This window comes from Drosophila mauritiana, chromosome 2R (genome assembly GCF_004382145.1).
Source record: "Drosophila mauritiana strain mau12 chromosome 2R, ASM438214v1, whole genome shotgun sequence".
Taxonomy (NCBI): domain Eukaryota; kingdom Metazoa; phylum Arthropoda; class Insecta; order Diptera; family Drosophilidae; genus Drosophila; species Drosophila mauritiana.
In genome coordinates, this window is record NC_046668.1 from 2095474 (window position 1) to 2115597 (window position 20124).

General features: G+C 41.9%; 2 protein-coding genes across 2 annotated transcripts in view; both read left to right on the forward strand.

The window, feature by feature from the left end:
- Nucleotides 1-1473: 1473 nt before the first annotated feature.
- LOC117135420 (60S ribosomal protein L38) lies at nucleotides 1474-1909 on the forward strand. The gene is made up of 2 exons (XM_033295573.1): nucleotides 1474-1580; nucleotides 1639-1909. The coding sequence occupies exon 2, from the start codon at nucleotides 1639-1641 to the stop codon at nucleotides 1849-1851; it is 213 nt and encodes a 70-aa protein (XP_033151464.1). The 5' UTR covers nucleotides 1474-1580; the 3' UTR covers nucleotides 1852-1909.
- Nucleotides 1910-1986: 77 nt separating this feature from the next.
- The window catches only part of LOC117135419, a 33708-nt gene continuing 15570 nt past the window's right edge, over nucleotides 1987-20124 (forward strand). The window contains exon 1 of the mRNA XM_033295572.1: nucleotides 1987-2132. The gene's annotated coding sequence lies outside the window, so the exon portion shown is untranslated. The remainder of the gene's footprint in view (nucleotides 2133-20124) is intronic.

Below are 20124 nucleotides of genomic sequence, written 5' to 3' on the forward strand. Positions count from 1 at the left end.
GGTATGTTATGTTTATAATATTTCACGACGGTTTCCGCATGCCGGTGGCTTCACAATAAATACACGACGGAGTAACTTTTAAAAAACTCTTTATTGAGCAGAGCAAGTGCTGCTGCTTACGAGGGTAGAAAAGAACTGAACACACAAATGCAAGAATTCAATTTAAGAGCTAAAACGAAAACGAAACACATTGTTGCGGTTTCATATTCGTAGCGGCCCCGCAATTAAGCAGTGTTTGCCGGCTACGTAACGACCTCCGGTCTAATGCTTTCATTGTAGAATACCGTTGTTGCCGTATTTCACATGCTCGCCGTAGCGGCGTTAACTGAAGTTAACTGCACCCAAACAAGATATACAAGACAATCGCAAATTTTCAAAGCGTCATACTCATCTTTACAACAAAACTCGATACAGCGAATTTTTATTGCTGCCCGTTCACACATGCTGTTGCGACATATATCGTTAATTGAATAAAGAGCAATAAAAACGTGAGAAAGGGGAATATATAAATGTAAAAAATTACTTCTACTTCTAAAGTCTATTCATTCAATGAATTTGTCGATTTAATAGACCACATACCCCACTAGGAAAATTTGAAAACTCGAACTCTAAAACACAGTTTTTAAGGAATGTGGGAATAAGTTCCGCTTCGATAACATAGTTCGATTTCGATTTAAGCAAAATCATTTGATTTCGTTTTTAGGTGCTCTGGTTTTCGCAAAATAATTGCTATCATTATGCTATCAAAATGTTTCGTAATAAGCTTATTAAGCTGTTTTCTAGAAATTAGAGCGGAAACCTTTGCTTCGTTCCATCATCAGTAGGCAAACTTCGCGATAACTTTTGACGACGAACCTATCAAACCCTTGCAAAATCAAATATTTTTGTTACCGACGGCAAAATCTTTCATGTCAAATTTGAGGTGTGGTCAGAAATAAGTTTTTTAGAAAATACCTAAGTGGCGGAATTACCTTTTGGTGATGTGGAATGAACAACAATGCACCACTGAGTCAACAATTTATTACCTAGTATGTAAGAACTGATTTAATATAAGGTTTCGTCCAGACAAAAGTGATCGTTCTACATGTCGAAAATATTTTTCGAATTCGAAAACAGGAGCACAGATTTTGCGATTTCAAATCAAAATCGTAAAATTCTGACTAATTCGATTATCGATGCCTCATATAGTTTAAGCTGTCGATAATTAAGTATGATTTTATTATAATTTTCATATGCTTACTTTGGTGGGAAATGGCTAGGATGGTTATGAAAAATTAAACGTATCACAATGAATAGCAATAACTAATATGTAGAATCCGAGAATTCCATTTGCTCAAAAGTCAAGTATTATTACGCCAGCCCTATAAAAGCAAGATGGTGTCTAGTGTAAACGTTACCTCAGCGGAACTTTAGTGCCGAAGATAAAACAGGTCTCAATCGATTTCGATTTAGCAAAATGCAACCCTTTATATACAAATCGTCAACAGGAAGTTAAGACACTTTCTTTTCCTTCTATCTACTTGAACAACAACGATCAATTTAAAAGTTTTGTGGATTAATATTTTTAAAATTGGTTTAATGTAAGTTATTCTATTAAAATAATGTATTGTTTCACTGTTTATATATATTTTGAAACAGATGCCGCGGGAAATTAAAGAAGTTAAAGATTTTCTCAATAAGGCACGCCGTTCTGATGCGCGTGCTGTAAAAATAAAAAAAAATCCCTCTAACACCAAATTTAAGATCCGTTGTTCGAGGTTCCTTTACACCCTTGTCGTACAGGATAAAGAAAAGGCTGACAAAATTAAGCAGTCTTTACCGCCAGGACTTCAAGTAAAGGAGGTGAAATAATCATTTTGGTTCGCGATAAATTTGTCTGAATAATAAAATGAATTAATAACACCTAATATACATTTAGTCTTAATTATATTATAACTAAAATTGACGTACAGGAAAAACGTATATATAAATCGACCAGGTTCAGTCGATATATGTAGCCTTTAAGCTTTGGGTCAGCAGTTGGCAGCTTTACATTGAGCGCATACGGAATAGTCGAGTTGGCACACGTGCATTGTAAACACTTGATGACTCGCTTCTCTTGTTATACCCTTGTATGGGATATATTGATTTTGGTAAGAGAGTCAGAGTAAAGGAGTTAATTATTTATTACTGTGTAATTTATATATACACAGTATCAATCAGATCCACGTCTTAGTATCTCAGTTATAGTGCAATTACCAAAAGCCTTATATTTTATTGGAGGACTGGTTCGGATCATACTACTATATCCATTTCTTGGTTTTAATTTGTAAAATTTCATATCTGTAGCTTATATTGGAAAAAGATTGACACCGACAAATCTCTTGGTTCCCGTCGCTCAGTTAATAGGAGAGCTAGTAATGTATTTCATTACTTAAAGTGGCTCGCAGCTTATTTAAAAACGAAACAATTATTGAACAAAAACTAAATGAAACCTTTTCCGTGTCGCAGCTTATATCGTGGAGTTCGTTCGTTTAACACATTTTATTTTCTGTCATCCTTTCTGGCTCAGGACAATTTTCTAAATTTTTTTTGCAAAAAAGTTTTTTTTGCAAATCGATAAAAATTATGAAAAGATATCCATACATTTTTCAAAAGCGTGGGCGTGGCAGTTATGTGCGGTTTGTGGGCGTGGCAAAAACTTGCGCTGCGTCTATCAACCGTCTATATAATATAGTTCCTGAGATCTCGACGTTCATACGGACTGACTGATCAATAATACATATACTTTATATCGTCAGAAACGGTTCCTTTTGCCTGTTACACAACGATTTTCAACGATTCTAGTATACCCTTTTTTTACTCTACGAGTAACGGTTATAACAAGAGAGAGTGCTATAGTCGCGTTCCCCGACTATCAGATACCCGTTACTCAGCTAGTTTGAATGCGAACGCGAAATTTATTTATTATTTATTAATTTTTTTCCATTTGTTTTAAGAGACTAATAACAAGTACTCAAATCTTAATCTAGCTTAGTTAACATTCAGTTAGTGATATTGTTCGTGATTAATGTCCTAATAAGTTTATTGCTGGGCTGGTTGGTCGTTGCGGTGCAGCCGGCTTTGACAGCATACTGGGATTAGTTTTCTTGCGAGGGGATTTGGATGGGTGGTCAGCTTTTCTAGGTATTCGATTTTCTTCTCAGTTATTACTTCGGTTACTATTTCCATTTTTAGGTATCTGTGTAAATTAAAATTGTTACGTTTTAATTATTTAAAAAAATAATTTTAATTTATTATTATTTAATATTTATTTGGTGATCGACTTTTTCAATTATACTATTACAAGACACTTTATTACTAGCTTATCTTTGATCACGATATCATTCCGATTCAGACTGATTCTTAATCCTGATCCAATCAATCTCGGCCAGATAAAAGCTTTATGCTGAAATTATTTCACCGCCTTGTGAAATTGAAATTTGCTGCTGATGCTGTTTGATTGAAGCGCAATAAGTTGATCATGGCTTGGTCTCCAAGTGGAGGTTGTGTTTACTTTAATTTTGGTTATTTATCGGGTGTCCAAGTGTTGGACACGTAGGTACCACGGCGCTCCAGTGATGTTTCTCAAAATTATTGACTGTGCTCGCTGAATAATGTTACTTCTGGATGCGTTGCCTCACAGCTCGGATCCATAAGTCCAAATAGGTTTTAAGACGGATTTATATATGAGCTTTGTTGTGTTGGGAGTGTGTTGCTTATTTTAAGATGAGGGCTAATTCGCAGGAGTAGCCTTTTTTGAAACAACTTTGAGAGACAAGTTAGTAAGCTTATCGGTCTATATGATGATAGCTGCGTTTTATCTTTTCCTGGCTTTTTTTTTTTTTACTATGGTATGGTATCCAAACTTGTCGATTGCGTTGAACAACAAGTCATAGCACACTTTGGGAGTTCAATGAGAAATTTTAGAGTTATTAAGTCGAAGCCAGATGATTTTCTTGGCTTCAGTTGCTCTTTGATAACCTTTGCTAATTCACATGGTCAATTCAATGGGTTCTTACGGTTCTAAATTTGCTTCTATTAAAGGAGGGAGAATAAATGAGTTGGTAACGGGATTTGGTCGAAATACATTTTGTAAATGGTCAGCGAAAGCTCTGGCTCCTTCCTCATCATTGCGAAATCAGGTGCTAGAGGGACTTCGTAGAGGCATAATTGAAGTCTTCTAGTCTAGTCTATTGGAGTCTTTAGGCTTCTGTGAGCTATCCATAAAGGGTGCTTAGTGCTGGTGGAAGAGAGTGTCTCGATATATGAACGTCGGCTGTTTTCATCTCCCTGTTTAAGAGCATTGGTAAGCCTGCGTATGGCTATTTTAAGCATGTGCCTTGTAGTTGGTGATCTATTGGACTGCCAGGGAGTGGCGTAGGCGTCGTTTGTCTAATACCAGCCGTTCGATTTCTCGGTTCTGGTGTAGTTTGGTTTTGCATACGTCATTTCGCCTTTGCAGCCGAAACCATATTATTTTCAAGAGTGTCCGTTGACTTGTCTGTATCCTCCTTAGTAGATGATGCCGGCGTTAGTTCTATGCGAGGACAGACATACTTTTTATATCTTGGCCGGTTTGTTCTAATATTGTGAGTCAATAGGGTACGCCGACTATGTGGGGGCGACTTAGCATATTTAGAAGAACAGGTGAGTGATCTGATTATAAATCTTCTAGTGCTTCGGCGGTGCCCATGTTGCGGGCGAAATCGATCAGGACTGGGATTTTTTTTGGGTCTGCTGGTCATTTTGTAGGCCTACCCGGGGATACAAAGTCTAGCTTGGTTTTTGGTTTCATAAGCGCATTGTACAACTGCTTATCCTTTGGCGTCACAAGTCGAGATCCCCAATGGGTGTGCTTGGCGTTAGAGTCATCCGCTGCGATGAATCTAGGTGACAGATGTTAAAGAATTCTATGAATTGATCCTCAGAGATTGGGAAGCGTGGTAGACAGGGTAGAGTCATTGAACCATTGTTGAATTGTAAGACTATGGACGTAGATTGCAAGTGGTGTTTTGTCTAAATTGTTTAAGTGGAAGTTTTTATGCGATTTCTGATGAGTATTTCAGTGCCTCCATGAACTTTACCATCTGGGTGATTTGTACCACAAAACCACAAAACAAGTATCCTGGTATTCGAAAATTGTATTTATTTGTGAGATGCGCTTCTGATAGTAGCATTACGTCGATGTTTTTTCCTTAATGAACTGTGTGAGTTCTTGTGTATGCCGTGAAACACCATTTGAGTTCCACAAAGATATCCGTAGGGAAGGCATTATGGGGATTTTGAAGATAAAAAAAAAGTTTTTTGGCAAATCGATAAAATTTACAATACTAAGAATATTATGAAAAAATATAAATGGCATATATATATGGCAGGTTTGGACGGTTTTAAGAAGTTAGTGTGAGCGTGGCAATAAGTTTTTGTCAAATTGTTAAAAATTTGCAAGACAAATAAAATGAAAAAATGTGGGCGTAGCAGTTTTAGGCGGCTTTATGGCGTTAGAGTGGTCTTGGCAAAATTTGTCAACAAACTCGCGCTGCGTCTTTGTTTTTAGAATATGTTTGCTGAATCTCAACCTTCTAGCTTTTATAGTTCCTATGATCTCGACCTTCATACTGACGGACGGACAAATAGCTAGATCGACTAGATCGAAAACGCTTCCTCTGCCTGTTACATAGGTTTCAATCTATTACTCTACGAGTAACGGGTAAAGCAAGATAGAATACTGTAGTCGAGTTCTACGACTAACAGATATCCGCTACTCATCTAGTGTGAATGCGAACGCAAAATTTAATAATTTTTTCTGAGATCTCAATGGATCTTGGAGAATAAAATGCGAAAAAATTTAAAAATTATTTAAAAGTGTGGGAGTGACCGTTTTGGGTGTTTTGTAGGTGTAAGGAAGGGCGTGGCCACAGTGTGTTTGGTGTGCAGATAAAAATTGTTAAGACGAAATAAAATAAAACATAGAACATCTAAATATTTTTCAAAAGTGTAGGCTGGCAGTTTTGGGTAGTTTTAGGGCATTAGAGTGGGCGTTGCCAACGGTTTTTTGGCAAATCGATAGAAATTTGCAAGACAAATAAAATTATGAAAAATTATCCAACAATTTTTCGAAAATGTGCGTCGAGCCCTTCGACTCGGCTATTAATCCTGATAAAGAATATATATCCTTTATATAGTCGGAAACTGTTTCTACTGCCTGTTACATAGGTTTCAATCTATTACTCTACGACTATCGGGTATAAGAAGAGAGAATACTATAGTCCAGTTCTCCGACTATAAATTAAAAATGTTTTTAAAATTGTGGGCTTGACCGTTTTTGGGAGTTTTGTTGGCGAAAGAAGGTACGAGGCTGGTGTTTTTGCTTAACAGATAAGAATTGGCAAGACAAAGAATAAAACAAAGAAAAGTTTTAACATTTTTAACAAGTTTTTAGTCAAATCGTTCAAAATTTACGAGACTCATAAAATTATGAAAAAAAACCACAAATTTTTAAAAAATGTGGGCGTGGCAGTTTTGTGCGGTTTGTGGGCTTTAGAGTGGGCGTGGCAACATGAACCACCAAACTTACGCTGCGTCTATGTCTCTAGAATCGGTATGCTGAATCTCAACCGTCTATCTATCATAGGTCCTGAGATCTCGACGGTCATACGGACTAACGGACATGGCCAGATTGACTCGGTTATTGATCTTGATCAATAATTTATAGTCGGAAACGATTCCTTCTGTCTATCACATTTCAACTAATCTAGTATACCCTTTTACGAGTAACGGGTATAGAAACTAAGAATAAAATTTGAACAATAAATTTTGTTATTTCAAAGACTAATGACATTGGTGACCCCGACGTGTATAAGAAATAATGTAGCTTAATACAAATCGAAAAATATATAAATATCGACAAATAATTAACCATAAATACTACTACTTTTGTATGCTCAGCTTCACAAAATTACTGCTCAAGCTGTATAAATATTTAATACAAACAATTCGATTTTGGTTTTCTTTAAAGACAGCAGGTATTAATTGCTTACATATATACAGTGAAATACATAAGTCCCTTAGACTTAAGCACAAGTCTACACACGCCTACTTAAAAAATTTCTTAGGGGATGTAACCGAAAGAGGGAATGCATTTGAATCCAAGAGAACTAACTCCGAAAGCTCATTAGAACTCTCCAAAAGTTAATTAATTAATTGGACGTTAAAGTCCAACGTCCATAGTCAAAAATTTCGAGACCGAGGCTTGAACGTCAATCAATCTAGATCAATAAGTTGAGTTCAGTTTGAGACCTAAAATTAAATGGTCGGTGTTCTTCAAAATAAAGAATTGTAATATTCAGATAAATAGAATTATATTTTTTTTACTTATGAATATTGCAAACTTGTAGTTATATGCGTTATGTATATCGTTATATACTATCCAATACTGCCGATTGGATAGCCGCCGTTAGCTGTTTCGCCTGCATTGCCGCTCTTGCCGCATCCAACATTCAGTCAAGGCTATGCGAACTGGACAGACTCTTGCTCGATGATTATAAATATTATAGACAGCCGCACAGACCTAACCATGTCGGTACGAGAAGTTGCAGACGTAAGACATTTATTTGAAGTGCCAGTATTGAATCTTTACCCAGTAGTGATTGCGTTTCGTTTTTTTTTTACAAAAAATGAAGCAAACACCTCTGGGTTTGAGTCAATTGATATAGGGTCTTCGAAAACACAAATTACGTGGAGCAACCAAAGGAACCAAAAGTCAATTATTATCTGGAACCAAAGTCAATTATTAGGGAGAGTTCGTTCCCGCCATCGCGACATCTAATAAACTCCTCATCCTCGACACTTTAAGTCTTAAAACAGTTTCCTCCAGGTTTTCGGTCACGTTCTTCCTCTACCCAACGCACCTTGCTGCGTTGACGTTTAGCTGGTTCATAATGTTACTGAGGTCTCTAGCGTTTCAAATATGATCTGTATTTAATAGCAAAATCACCAATTCGTGTGCACTAGGTGCACTTTTGATTTTTTGCTGGACATGAAGAACTGTTTCTGAAATGGCCTTTACGACCATATCTGTCGCATTCACCTGACCTATTTATGTTTATGTGACTTGTCGAGATTTTTCCCTTTCAGTTTTTTTTGTTTTTTTAAATTATTGTGCAAGCACTGTCAGATTTTTTTTTCCGCAAAAGTTATGTGTGCCAGCACTGTCTGTGTTTAAAACTTTTTATGTTACTGTCTCTCCACCACTCACCTATCGCTCTCATTACTCTCCTTGTCGCTTGTCTCTCCCCCCTTCCTATAAGAATAAGAATAAAAAATGGCACGTGCGCGCGAAACGAATGAGAGTGGAGAGAAGAACACGCAAAAATTGCTTTTTTTCAAATTTGTTTTTCAAATTACACACATATAGTACACCCGTTTTAATATTCTCTTTTTTATATTGCATACAAATATGTATGTATGCATGCACACACTTTTTTTGTTGCTACATACTCATGTATGTACAAGTTAACTAAGTTAACCGGACCGATCGTCCGTATTCCAGCACCGGCCAAATTGCTGACCAAGCGTTTGACCGGAAGCTTTCACATAGCCGGCAAAAGCTCTGCACATTTGCAGAGGCCGCTATGAAGTTCTCATTCTGTTAGCTTGTAAGCAGTTCGTTTTGGACATTGACATAATAAAGAGCCATCGCTCATAAGCAAACAACTCCGACACTCTGTCGTTAATCTTTTATATTGATCACAGCATTCTGAGTCTCTAGGCCAGATGCTCCAAGGAAGACAGTCATCTTCCCACCATAATCGTCCTAACTCTTCAAGTGAGCTTACTACCCTTGTCCCCCGTGCGAGGGGCATCATCGGTCAACCGGCTTAATATCGGAGACTGCGGCGAGGAAACCTCTAGTGGACACCCGAATTTATATTACTGGCGCCCAACTAACTTGGAAACCCACAACAAAACACACACAAGACACACAGATTATGTAAGTGAGCGCCTATCTCCAAACCCCAGCTGCATTTAAATAAAGTTCTAAAACATTTGTGCGAGCTACACTAAATACTAATCTGTATTTCCATGACAATCCTAACCCTTGTATGTGTTGTGAATTTAAGTTATATTAATGAAATTAAAGTTGAACACGGAATTTTAAATTTTTATTAACTGTGCGGATTAAATTATTCTTTGACACTGTCACAGAGATTTATTTACCTACAACTTACATTGTGTGCATTATTTCGTTCCACTTCTGCATATGTCTGGACACTGTCGTTCCACTCGAACTTGAATTCTCTCCCCGCAGCCGTCTCGGGCCCTCCTATCGTTGCCCCGACACCCGATACAGCAGCGCATGCATTGCCGTGGCAATTTTTTGCCTTTTATGTATCTCTTTGTCTTTGCTGTTACGATTTGTTTGTCATTTATATATTTGTTTGGCTTAGCGGATGCAGACTCCCCGCAAGCCCCTCACCGTATCGTTGCTGAACGAACCTACGGCTCCGCTCAACGAGCCCTCGGCCAATGTTATTAAACGCCGACTCAGCCCCCGCGTCCCCTCGCCATACTAGTGCCTCCTATAGGCAAGACGATTTGAATGTTTATATACTCAGCTCCTCATGAGCAATTCATTTCTACAGTATAGGAATTCTAAACCGCTCGCCAGCGACTCAGGGTCAGAAGGTGACGATTCCACAGAAAACTCTGTGCATAAAAACACCCCGGTTAACGCATTTATTGCATATAAAATGTCGCTCGAAACGGAGCAAATTAAGGCTATCATACAAGCTTTACAAGATCAGGTTATTGACAGTCAACGCAGGGAGAACGAATTACGTAATGTAATACAGGATCTTGCCGGTCAAGTCGCGGCTATACGGACTGCCTCGGCGCAAGCCGAAACTCCCCAGATTAAGATTTACAAACCAGTAATTATCACTGGAAAGGTCAGTTGTAGCGAAACATTGGATGCCGTCAAATGTCTCCCAGACTTTATGGGAACCCAGGAGACATACGTCTCCTGGCGGCAAGCGGCAAATGCGGCTTACCATATGTTTAGAGAATATGAAGATAGTTCGCGACACTATCAGGCGGTGGTCATCATCAGGAGCAAAATTAAAGGCCCTGCTGATGCAGTTCTTGCGTCCTTTGGGACCGTACTCAATTTCGATGCGATCATAAGTCGCCTCGATTTCACATACAGTGATAAACGCCCAATACATGTTATTGAACAAGAGCTAGGCACCCTCAGACAGGGAAGCCTAACGCTCCTTCAATATTATGACGAGGTCGAGAAAAAACTCACCTTGTTGACCAACAAAGTAACCATGTCACATGAAGCGTCGGCAGCGGCGATCCTATGTGAGAAATTCCGGGATGATGCTTTGAGAGTTTTCGTCTCGGGGCTCAGGCGCAACCTCACGGATGTGCTGTTCGCGGCAAAGCCAAAAGACATGCCGTCAGCCCTCGCTTTGGCGCAAGAGGTAGAATCCAACCACGAGAGGTATACCTTCGCAACTTCGTTTGCGCAGAGCCAAGAAAATAGGGATCGCAGACAAATTCCCAAAGCGCAAGAGCGCCAGCAGGCCCCCACACAAACCGGGCCGCAGGGAAGTGCCGGGAGGAACCCGCACTTTACCAGGCAACACAGAACACAAGTGCACTCTGCTCCGCGAAGCGGCAGAACGGCCCGTGAAGGCGCACCAGAGCCTATGGACGTGGATCCCTCATTGTCCAGAGTACAGCCATCCCACGCCCCGGCTTTCCCAAAATTCAAGCCGGCCGCGTCCGGCCGCTCGGCCCCCTCTAAATGGCAAAGGGTCAACCATGTTGCTCCGGCCTTAGATGATTCCGACAAGGCTTATGCCACCGCGGCCTCCAGTGCAGCGACTAAAGTTGACGATGATGCCATCCTAGAGTATGACTCAGATGCCATCAATTTTTTAGGGGAAAATCCCTGCTACCCGTCATCAGACGAAGAGTAGCGGGGATTGACATGAAACTACTGGTTGACACGGGCGCGTCAAAAAATTTCATCCGACCATTTAAGGGGTTGAAAGGCGTTCGCCCGGTAGAGTCCCCATTTGTAATCCATTCGATTCATGGTGTGACTACAATCACAAAAAAATGTTTTGTGTCTATTTTTAACATTAAAGCTACCTTCTTCTTACTACCAGATCTGACCTCCTTCGACGCGATCATTGGCCTAGACCTATTAAAGCAGGCCGGCGCGTCGCTTTGCCTGGCTTCCGGCCACCTCAAATGGGGCTCCGAAACAGAGCGCATTGACTTCCACACCTGCCCCGATGTCAATTTTACCAACGTAGATTGCTCGGACGCACCGCCCTTGATTAAGGGTGCATTTTTGAAGATGCTTGGGAATAGGAAAAAAGCTTTTGCTGATCCTAATGAGGCTCTCCCTTACAATACGTCGGTGGTAGCAACCATCCGGACGACCGACGAGGAGCCCATTTATGCCAAATTATACCCATACCCTATGGGAGCAGCTGACTTCGTCAATGGCGAAATCCAGGAGCTGCTGAAAAATGGCATAATCCAAAAGTCGAAGTCCCCCTACAATAACCCAATATGGGTCGTAGACAAAAAGGGCACCGACGAAGCAGGCAACAAAAAAATGCGTTTGGTACTGGACTTCCGTAAACTAAACGAGAGAACTGTACCAGACAGATACCCTATGCCAAATATCTCAATGATATTAGGGAATCTCGGCAAGGCCAAGTACTTCACGACACTTGATCTGAAGTCTGGCTATCACCAAATCACGCTCGCCGAACGCGACCGTGAGAAGACATCATTCTCGGTAAACGGAGGGAAGTATGAGTTCCGAAGGTTGCCATTCGGACTCAGGAATGCTGCAAGCATCTTCCAAAGAACGATTGACGATATTCTGCGAGAGCAGATCGGCAAGTTCTGCTATGTTTACGTTGATGATGTCATCATCTTCTCAGAGGATGAAAATGCGCATGTCAAGCACGTAGATTGGGTTCTGAAGAGCCTGTACGATGCCAACATGAGAATATCTGCAGAGAAGTCACGCTTCTTTAAGAAAAGCGTGAGCTTCCTAGGGTTCATCGTCACCAACAATGGCGCGGCGACTGACCCAGAAAAGGTTAGGGCCATAAAGGAATTTCCGGAACCCAAAAATGTATTTGAGGTGAGGTCATTCTTGGGCTTAGCCAGCTATTATCGATGCTTCATCAAAGATTTCGCATCAATAGCAAGGCCCATTTCAGACATACTGAAGGGCGAGAACGGAAGTGTTAGCCGACACAGGTCTAGGAATATCAAAGTGGAATTTTCCGAAGCGCAGCAACGTGCCTTCGAGAAACTTCGCAACATTTTGGCGTCGGAAGATGTCATACTTAGATATCCGGATTATAAAAAAGCGTTTGATCTAACGACAGACGCTTCGGCCTACGGCATTGGCGCAGTGTTGTCCCAAGAGGGACGCCCCATTACAATGATCTCTAGGACATTGTGTGACAGAGAGGTTAACTACGCCACCAACGAAAGGGAGCTATTAGCCATAGTCTGGGCGCTAGCCAAATTACGACACTACCTGTATGCGGTCAAAGAGATAAACATCTTTACCGATCACCAACCTTTGACGTTTGCGGTATCGGAATCCAATCCGAACGCCAAAATCAAAAGGTGGAAGGCACGCATCGATGAGTCCGGCGCAAGAATTTTTTACAAGCCCGGAAAAAATAATCTCGTTGCGGATGCCCTCTCGAGGCAACAACTCAACGTTGTTGAAAACCAGGAACCCGAGTCGTGCGCGGCCACGGTGCACAGTGAGCTTTCGCTCACATACACAATTCAGTCTACGGACAAACCTGTAAATTGCTTCCAGAACCAAATAGTTTTAGAAGAAGCGCGCTCCCCTTGGAAACGCACTTTTATTCTATTTGGAAATAAGAAGCGTCACGCGATTGGCTTCTCATGCAAAAAGACTTTGCTGGAAGAACTCGCCAACACCATTATCCCTAATGGTGTGAATGCCTTCCACTGTGACCTTCACACGTTGGCACAATTCCAAGACGAGGTGGTCCGACAATTTCCGGCCACAAAGTTCTGGCATTGTAAAAAAAGGGTCACCGACATTTTCGCGGTTGGGGAGAGGAAAGAAATCCTCACCGCAGAGCACGACAGAGCTCACAGGTCGGCCCAAGAGAATGTGAAGCAAGTACTCTCCGAGTATTACTTCCCCAAGATGACCAAATTGGCGAGCGAGATTGCCGCCAATTGCAAAACCTGCGCCAGGGCGAAGTATGATAGACATCCAAGGAAACAGGAGCTCGGTGAAACACCAATCCCGGGCCACGTTGGAGAAATATTGCACGTCGATATTTTCTCAACGGATAGGAAATACTTCCTCACCTGTGTGGACAAATTTTCGAAATTTGCCATGGTGCAGCCGATCCAATCTAGAACCATAGAGGATCTAAAACCACCGCTACTTCAACTTATGAATGTTTTCCCAAGAGCTAAAGCCATCTACTGCGACAATGAACCATCATTGAAATCGCACACAATAGCGGCCATGCTGGAAAACCATTTCGGCGTCAGCATCTCGAATGCACCGCCCCTCCATAGCGTCTCCAACGGACAGGTGGAACGCTTCCACAGCACGTTGCTCGAGCTCGCTAGATGCCTAAAAATCGATAAAGGCATAAATGACACGGTGGAGTTGATCTTGCTGGCAGCAGCCAGATATAACCAATCCATCCACTCTGTCATTAACAAGAAACCGGCCGAGGTCATGCGGGCAGATCCGGACGAGCTACAAAGTGATGTCCAGGAAAAAATCAAAAATGCCCAAAACATGACAAGAAACCGAGAAAACTCCTCTCGGCGGAACAGAGTCTTCCAGGTCGGCGATAAAGTCCTAGTAAAGTCAAACAGACGACTAGGCAACAAACTCACTCCCTTATGCGAGGAGAGAACTGTCGAGGCGGACTTGGGGACCACAGTCCTAATTAAAGGGAGGGTGGTCCACAAGGACAACCTAAAGTGACACTAACAGAGCCCAGTTGCGGTTCACCCGGATTTTCTTTTTATCCGTTTTTCATTCATAGCCACTTGGCATAAGTTTTTCATTGGTTCTTCATTCGTAGCCACTTGGCATAAGTTTCATTATTTTTTGCTTCCTATAGCCACTTGGCGTAAGTTTTCTTATATTCTTCATAGCCACGCGGCTTAATCTTTTAGAGTTTAATTTGCTTCATCTTATTTGTCTATTGGTGGTGGGCAACTCCATTCCGAATATTTATTAATCAACCACGCATATTACAGGTCGTTTACAACGCTTCTACTCTGTCTCCTGGCAGTGGCTTCAGCCCAAGTCACAGATTATACCCATGCAAATTATATTCCCGTCATCGACGGTCAAGTCTTGGTATGGGAGGAATATGCCTACGTCAGACACTCTGCTAACCTCTCCGAGTATAGGCGAGTGATTGACGAAACCAACGGCATGGTCGATATGTTCCCTGAATCCCATATGAAGAAGCTCCTGAGCATTGACATCGCTCACCTTCGTGACATGCTCGACTCGTTGAGCGTCCATCACAGAGTGGCTAGGAGCCTTGACTTCTTGGGAACTGTGTTGAAGGTTGTCGCAGGGACACCTGACGCCGAAGACTTAGAGAACATTAAGTTCACCGAAGCGAGACTTATTGATGCACACAACAGCCAAATCGAAATTAACACCAAAACACAAGTCCGAATTAATGAACTTACCGACACCGTTAATGAGCTTTTAAAAATTTCAAAACAGAAGCAAGTAGACACAGGACACCTTTTCGAAACTTTATTAACACGCAATAGGATCATTGTCATGGAACTGCAGAACCTTTTGCTCACAATATCACTTGCAAAAATAAATGTAGTTAGTCCAATCTTCCTGGACCATGCAGACTTGGAGAATGTTTGGGGCGAGGAGCCCACCAACACCCCCATAAGGGAAATTTTGTCCGTTGCGTCCGTAAAGGTTTTACAGTCCCTTAACGTTTTGTATTTTGTTATAAAATTCCCCAAGATCGTGATGACCTGTAACAAGATCACCGTCTTCCCAGTGGCTCACCATGACACCATACTGAGGTTAGAAAACAATATGGTGGCAGAATGCAATGGAGGAATCCGTACAGTAAAAAACTGCTCCATGTCACCCGGAGCAACATTCTGTCAAATATCTTCGGTGAGCTCTTGCGCCCGAGAACTCCATGCTGGAGTAGTGGCCCATTGCGATACGCAACAGAGCAATCTCCACCCTATCACCTATGTCGACGAAGGGATTATCATTATTAATGATAGACCAGCACTCGTGCGCGTGGATAGTGGAACTACCACCCACATTACAGGCACGCATCTGATTATGTTTACCGATAGTGCTATGGTCAATGAGACCGTGTTTGTGAACCATAACACGATCCAGAAAAAGGCACCAGGAGTAGCTAACTCTCCTGTCCTCAATATCTCTGTGAAACACGAGATCCTGAGTCTCCCATATCTTCACCGCTTGAGTGAGAGAAATTTGGAGCAAATCAGGAAATTCGGAGAAGAAGTCGATGGATGCCGACTGAGTCGGATAGCGCTAATTGCGGGAGTAATTGTCTGCGCTCTTATCTGTGTCGGCCTAACCTACCTACGAGCCACGAGGGCCAAAAGATCCGCGGCCCAACTGACGGATGTCCTCGATCAAATAAGGTCGGCCGAGGGCGGCCTCAATCTTGAAGGGGGAGTAGTTAACTAAGTTAACCGGACCGATCGTCCGTATTCCAGCACCGGCCAAATTGCTGACCAAGCGTTTGACCGGAAGCTTTCACATAGCCGGCAAAAGCTCTGCACATTTGCAGAGGCCGCTATGAAGTTCTCATTCTGTTAGCTTGTAAGCAGTTCGTTTTGGACATTGACATAATAAAGAGCCATCGCTCATAAGCAAACAACTCCGACACTCTGTCGTTAATCTTTTATATTGATCACAGCATTCTGAGTCTCTAGGCCAGATGCTCCAAGGAAGACAGTCATCTTCCCACCATAATCGTCCTAACTCTTCAAGTGAGCTTACTACCCTTGTCCCCCGTGCGAGGGGCATCATCGGTCAACCGGCTTAATATCGGAGACTGCGGCGAGGAAACCTCTAGTGGACACCCGAATTTATATTACTTACACATATTTAAACAGTCTTTTTGTTTGTAATTTTAAATTTGTAATTAAAATTTACCTCGTTACCCCTTAAGTCGTAGCACTGATGCCACTGCGCAGCCCCTCAATGCCACTGCACTCATTGCTCGCAACAACTGCAACAATTGCTCCAAGTATTTCTGATCGCCAGCTAAGCCTCAACATTGATATCGGACACAGGGAAATACCACAAAGCATACAGGTGGCACTTTAACAGAGCTCAGCGCGTAGATCTATTATAATGAGCTGGTCTTTTCATTGAGCTTATGTGCATTGAAAAAACTCGTTCAGAAAACTAGTTTGGAATGGGTTGTGTCTGGAGGTTGTGTACGGCCAAGTGACACTTCCTTAATACTTTCTCGCGTTCCATCCCAGACCCCTGAGGATGGTGTAGGGACAATGTAGAGCTTGATGTTCTTTGCAACGCTTCTGGGAGGCAGAAAGATGTCCGGATCCAATAGTTCAGTCTACAAAGGAAGAGTTAGACTGTTTTTTTTTTTTTTTTATAATTTTTTATTATTTATTGAATCTTCCCTTTGTGTTAAGAGACTAACAATAAGTGTTCAAATCTTAATCTAACTTAATTAACTTTCACTTAGTGATAGTTTTTTTTTTTTTTTTTTTCATTAATGCCCTAATAAGTTTATTGCTGGGCTGGGAGGTCGTTGCGGTGCAGCCGGCTTTGACTGCATACTCGGATTAGTTTTCTTGCGAGGGGATTTGTATGGGTGGTCAGCTTTTCGTTATACTTCGTTTTTTTCTCAGCTATTACTTCGATTACTAATTTGATTTTTAGGTCTCTGTGTATGTTTTCGTTTCGAAGGTACCACGGCGCTCCAGTGATAATTCTCAGAATTCTTGACTGTGCTCGCTGAATAATGTTTATGTTACTTCTGGATGCGTTGCCCCACAGCTCGGAGCCATAAGTCCAGATAGGTTTTAAGACGGAGTTGTATAGAAGAGCTTTGAACTCCAGACTAAGTGGAGAGCGAGCATTTATGAGCCAGTGGAGGTTCCTTGCTTTAAGTTTAAGATGTTTCGATTTGGCTTCTATATGTTTGCGCCAAGTGAGCCGCCTGTCCAGATGAACTCCCAGATATGTTACCTCGTCGGCTTGTGGAATGCATATGTTATTCAAGACCAGTGGTGGGCATGTTTGTTTGTTTAAGGTAAAGGTAACCTGCTTGCATTTTTGAACATTTATTGAAATTCTCCAGTCGGCAAGCCATCGTTCTACAGATGTTAAGTGTCGGGATAGGAGTGCCGTGGCTTTTATTGGGCATTTCGAGCGACTGAGTATCGCGGTATCATCAGCGAACGTGGAGGTTGTTAGATTGTAGTCTATGGGGAAATCCGCCGTATACAGGGTGTATAAGATTGGACCCAGTACACTGCCTTGCGGCACTCCAGCTTCGATTGCGCAATCGCGTGAAGTGCTTGTATCGCATCTTATTGCAAACACTCTGTTATATAGGTATGACTTCAGTAGCTTATGTGTGTTTTGGGGCAACAGCTTGATTATTTTAAACAAAAGTCCATCGAGCCACACTCTGTCAAATGCCTGCGCGACGTCTAGAAAAATGGCTGTGCAGTATTCTCGATGTTCAAAAGCAGTACGAATTTCTGACGTGATTCGGTTGACCTGTTCGATGGTTCCATGTTTTTCTCTAAAGCCAAATTGATGTGTTGGAAGTGTGTTGTTTATTCTAAGATGAGGGCTAATCCGAAGGAGTAGCATTTTTTCAAACAGCTTTGAAAGACATGTTAGTAAGCTTATCGGTCTATATGATGATGGCTGCGTTTTATCTTTTCCTGGCTTTGGAATCATTACTATGGTCGACTTTTTCCATTTTTGAGGGAAGTATCCAAGCTTGGCGATTGCGTTGAACAACAGGCAGATGTGAAGAATAGCACACTTTGGGAGTTCAATGAGCATTCTTGGAGTTATTAGGTCGTAGCCAGGCGATTTTCTTGGGTTCAGTTGCTCTTTGATAACCTTTGCTAGTTCACATGGTCGGAATTCAAAGGGTTCTTGAGGATCTAGATTGGCTGCTATTAAAGGAGGGAGAATAAATGTGTTGGTAGAGGGATTTGGTCGGAATACATTTTGTAAATGGTCAGCGAAAGCACTGGCTCTTTCTTCATCACTTCGAAACCAGGTGCCAGAGGGACTTCGGAGTGGCATAATTGGCGCTATTGGAGTCTTTAGGTTTCTGTGAGCTCTCCAAAGAGGGTACTTAGTGCTGGTGGGAGAGAGTTGCTCGATATATGAACGTTGGCTGTTTTTTTCCTCTTGTTTGAGAGCATTGGTAAGCCTGCGTGTGGCTATCTTAAGCATGTGCTTAGTAATTGGTGATCTATTAGACTGCCAATCCCTTCGTAGGCGTCGTTTATCTAATACCAGCCGCTCGATTTCGCGATTAGTTTTGATGTAGTTTGGTTTTGCATACGTCACTGGCGGGGTTGAAGCCTTTGCAGCCGAAACTAAAATGTTTTCAAGAGTTTCCGTTGACTTGTCTATATCCTCCTTTGTAGATAATGCCGTCGTTAGTTCTATGTGTGAACAGACATACTTTTGATACCTTGGCCAGTTTGTTCTAAAATTTGTGAGTCTATACGGTGGGTCGACGATGTGGGGGCGAGTTAGCATATTTAGAAAAACAGGTGAGTGATCTGATGATAAATCTGCTAGTGCTTCGGCGGTGACCATGTTGCGGGGGACATGTTTAGTAATTGCAAAATCGATCAGGTCTGGGATTTTTCTTGGGTCTGCTGGCCAGTATGTAGGCTTACCCGGGGATACATAGTCTAGCTTGTTTTCTGGCTTCGTAAGCGCATTGTACAATTGCTTACCCTTTGGCGACACAAGTCGAGATCCCCAATGGGTGTGCTTGGCGTTATAGTCACCCGCTGCGATGAACCTGTCACCTAGTGTGTTAAAGAATTCCATGAATTGATCCTCAGAGATTGGAAAGCGCGGTGGGCAGTAGACTGCGGCTAGAGTCGTTGAACCATTGTTGAGTTGTAAGGCTATGGACGTAGATTGTAAGTAGTTTTTGTCAAAATTGTTTAAGTGGTGGTGTTTTATGCGATTTCTGATGAGTATTCCAGTGCCTCCATGAGCTTTACCATCTGGATGATTTGTACCATAGAACAAGTATCCTGGTATATGAAAATTGTTTTTATTTGTGAGGTGCGTTTCTGATAGTAGCATTGCGTCGATGTTTTTTTCGTAAATGAACTGTGTGAGCTCTTGTGTATGCCGTGAAACGCCATTTGCGTTCCACAGAGATATCCGTAGGGAAGCCATTATGGGGATTTTGAAGATACAAGAAGTTGAATCAGGATATTTTGGTTTTTCATGAGCTCTTGCAAAGTATTTTGCATGAACGTCATGAAGTCTTTCATGCTTTGCTGTAGGGATAGCATCATAGCTTCGATGCCACTTTGTTGTGTTTGTTGGATGTTTGTCGGTGTATGTTCGGAATGAGCAGTTCTTGTCGGTGGGGCGGGCACTTCTAGTCCGGATTTTAGGGCGCTAGCGAAAGAAATTGTTGGAGTAGTGCTTGGGACAGTTAGGGGTGGTTGAAAAATCGGTTGCGGAGAGTAGAAATTGACTTTGTTGTATGTATGTGCTGTGGCAATACGTTTGTTTAGGCGGCTCTTCAATTCTTTGTACACCACACAGCCTCTGTAGTTTGCAGTATGTTTTTCCCCGCAGTTACTGCATTTCTTCACAGACTTATCGTCCTTGTTTTTGGGGCAGTTTGCGGTAGTATGAGGTTCGCTACAGACAACACATACGGACTTAAGGGTGCAGTATGCCTTGGTGTGGCCGTATTCTTGGCAATTAGTACATTGAACTGGATTGATACGTTTGTGCGGCTCCTCCACGGT

What these genes read in the sequence shown, in the direction of transcription:
- LOC117135420 (XM_033295573.1), top strand. Translation starts at nt 1,639, where the DNA reads ATGCCGCGGGAAATTAAAGAAGTTAAAGATTTTCTCAATAAGGCACGC.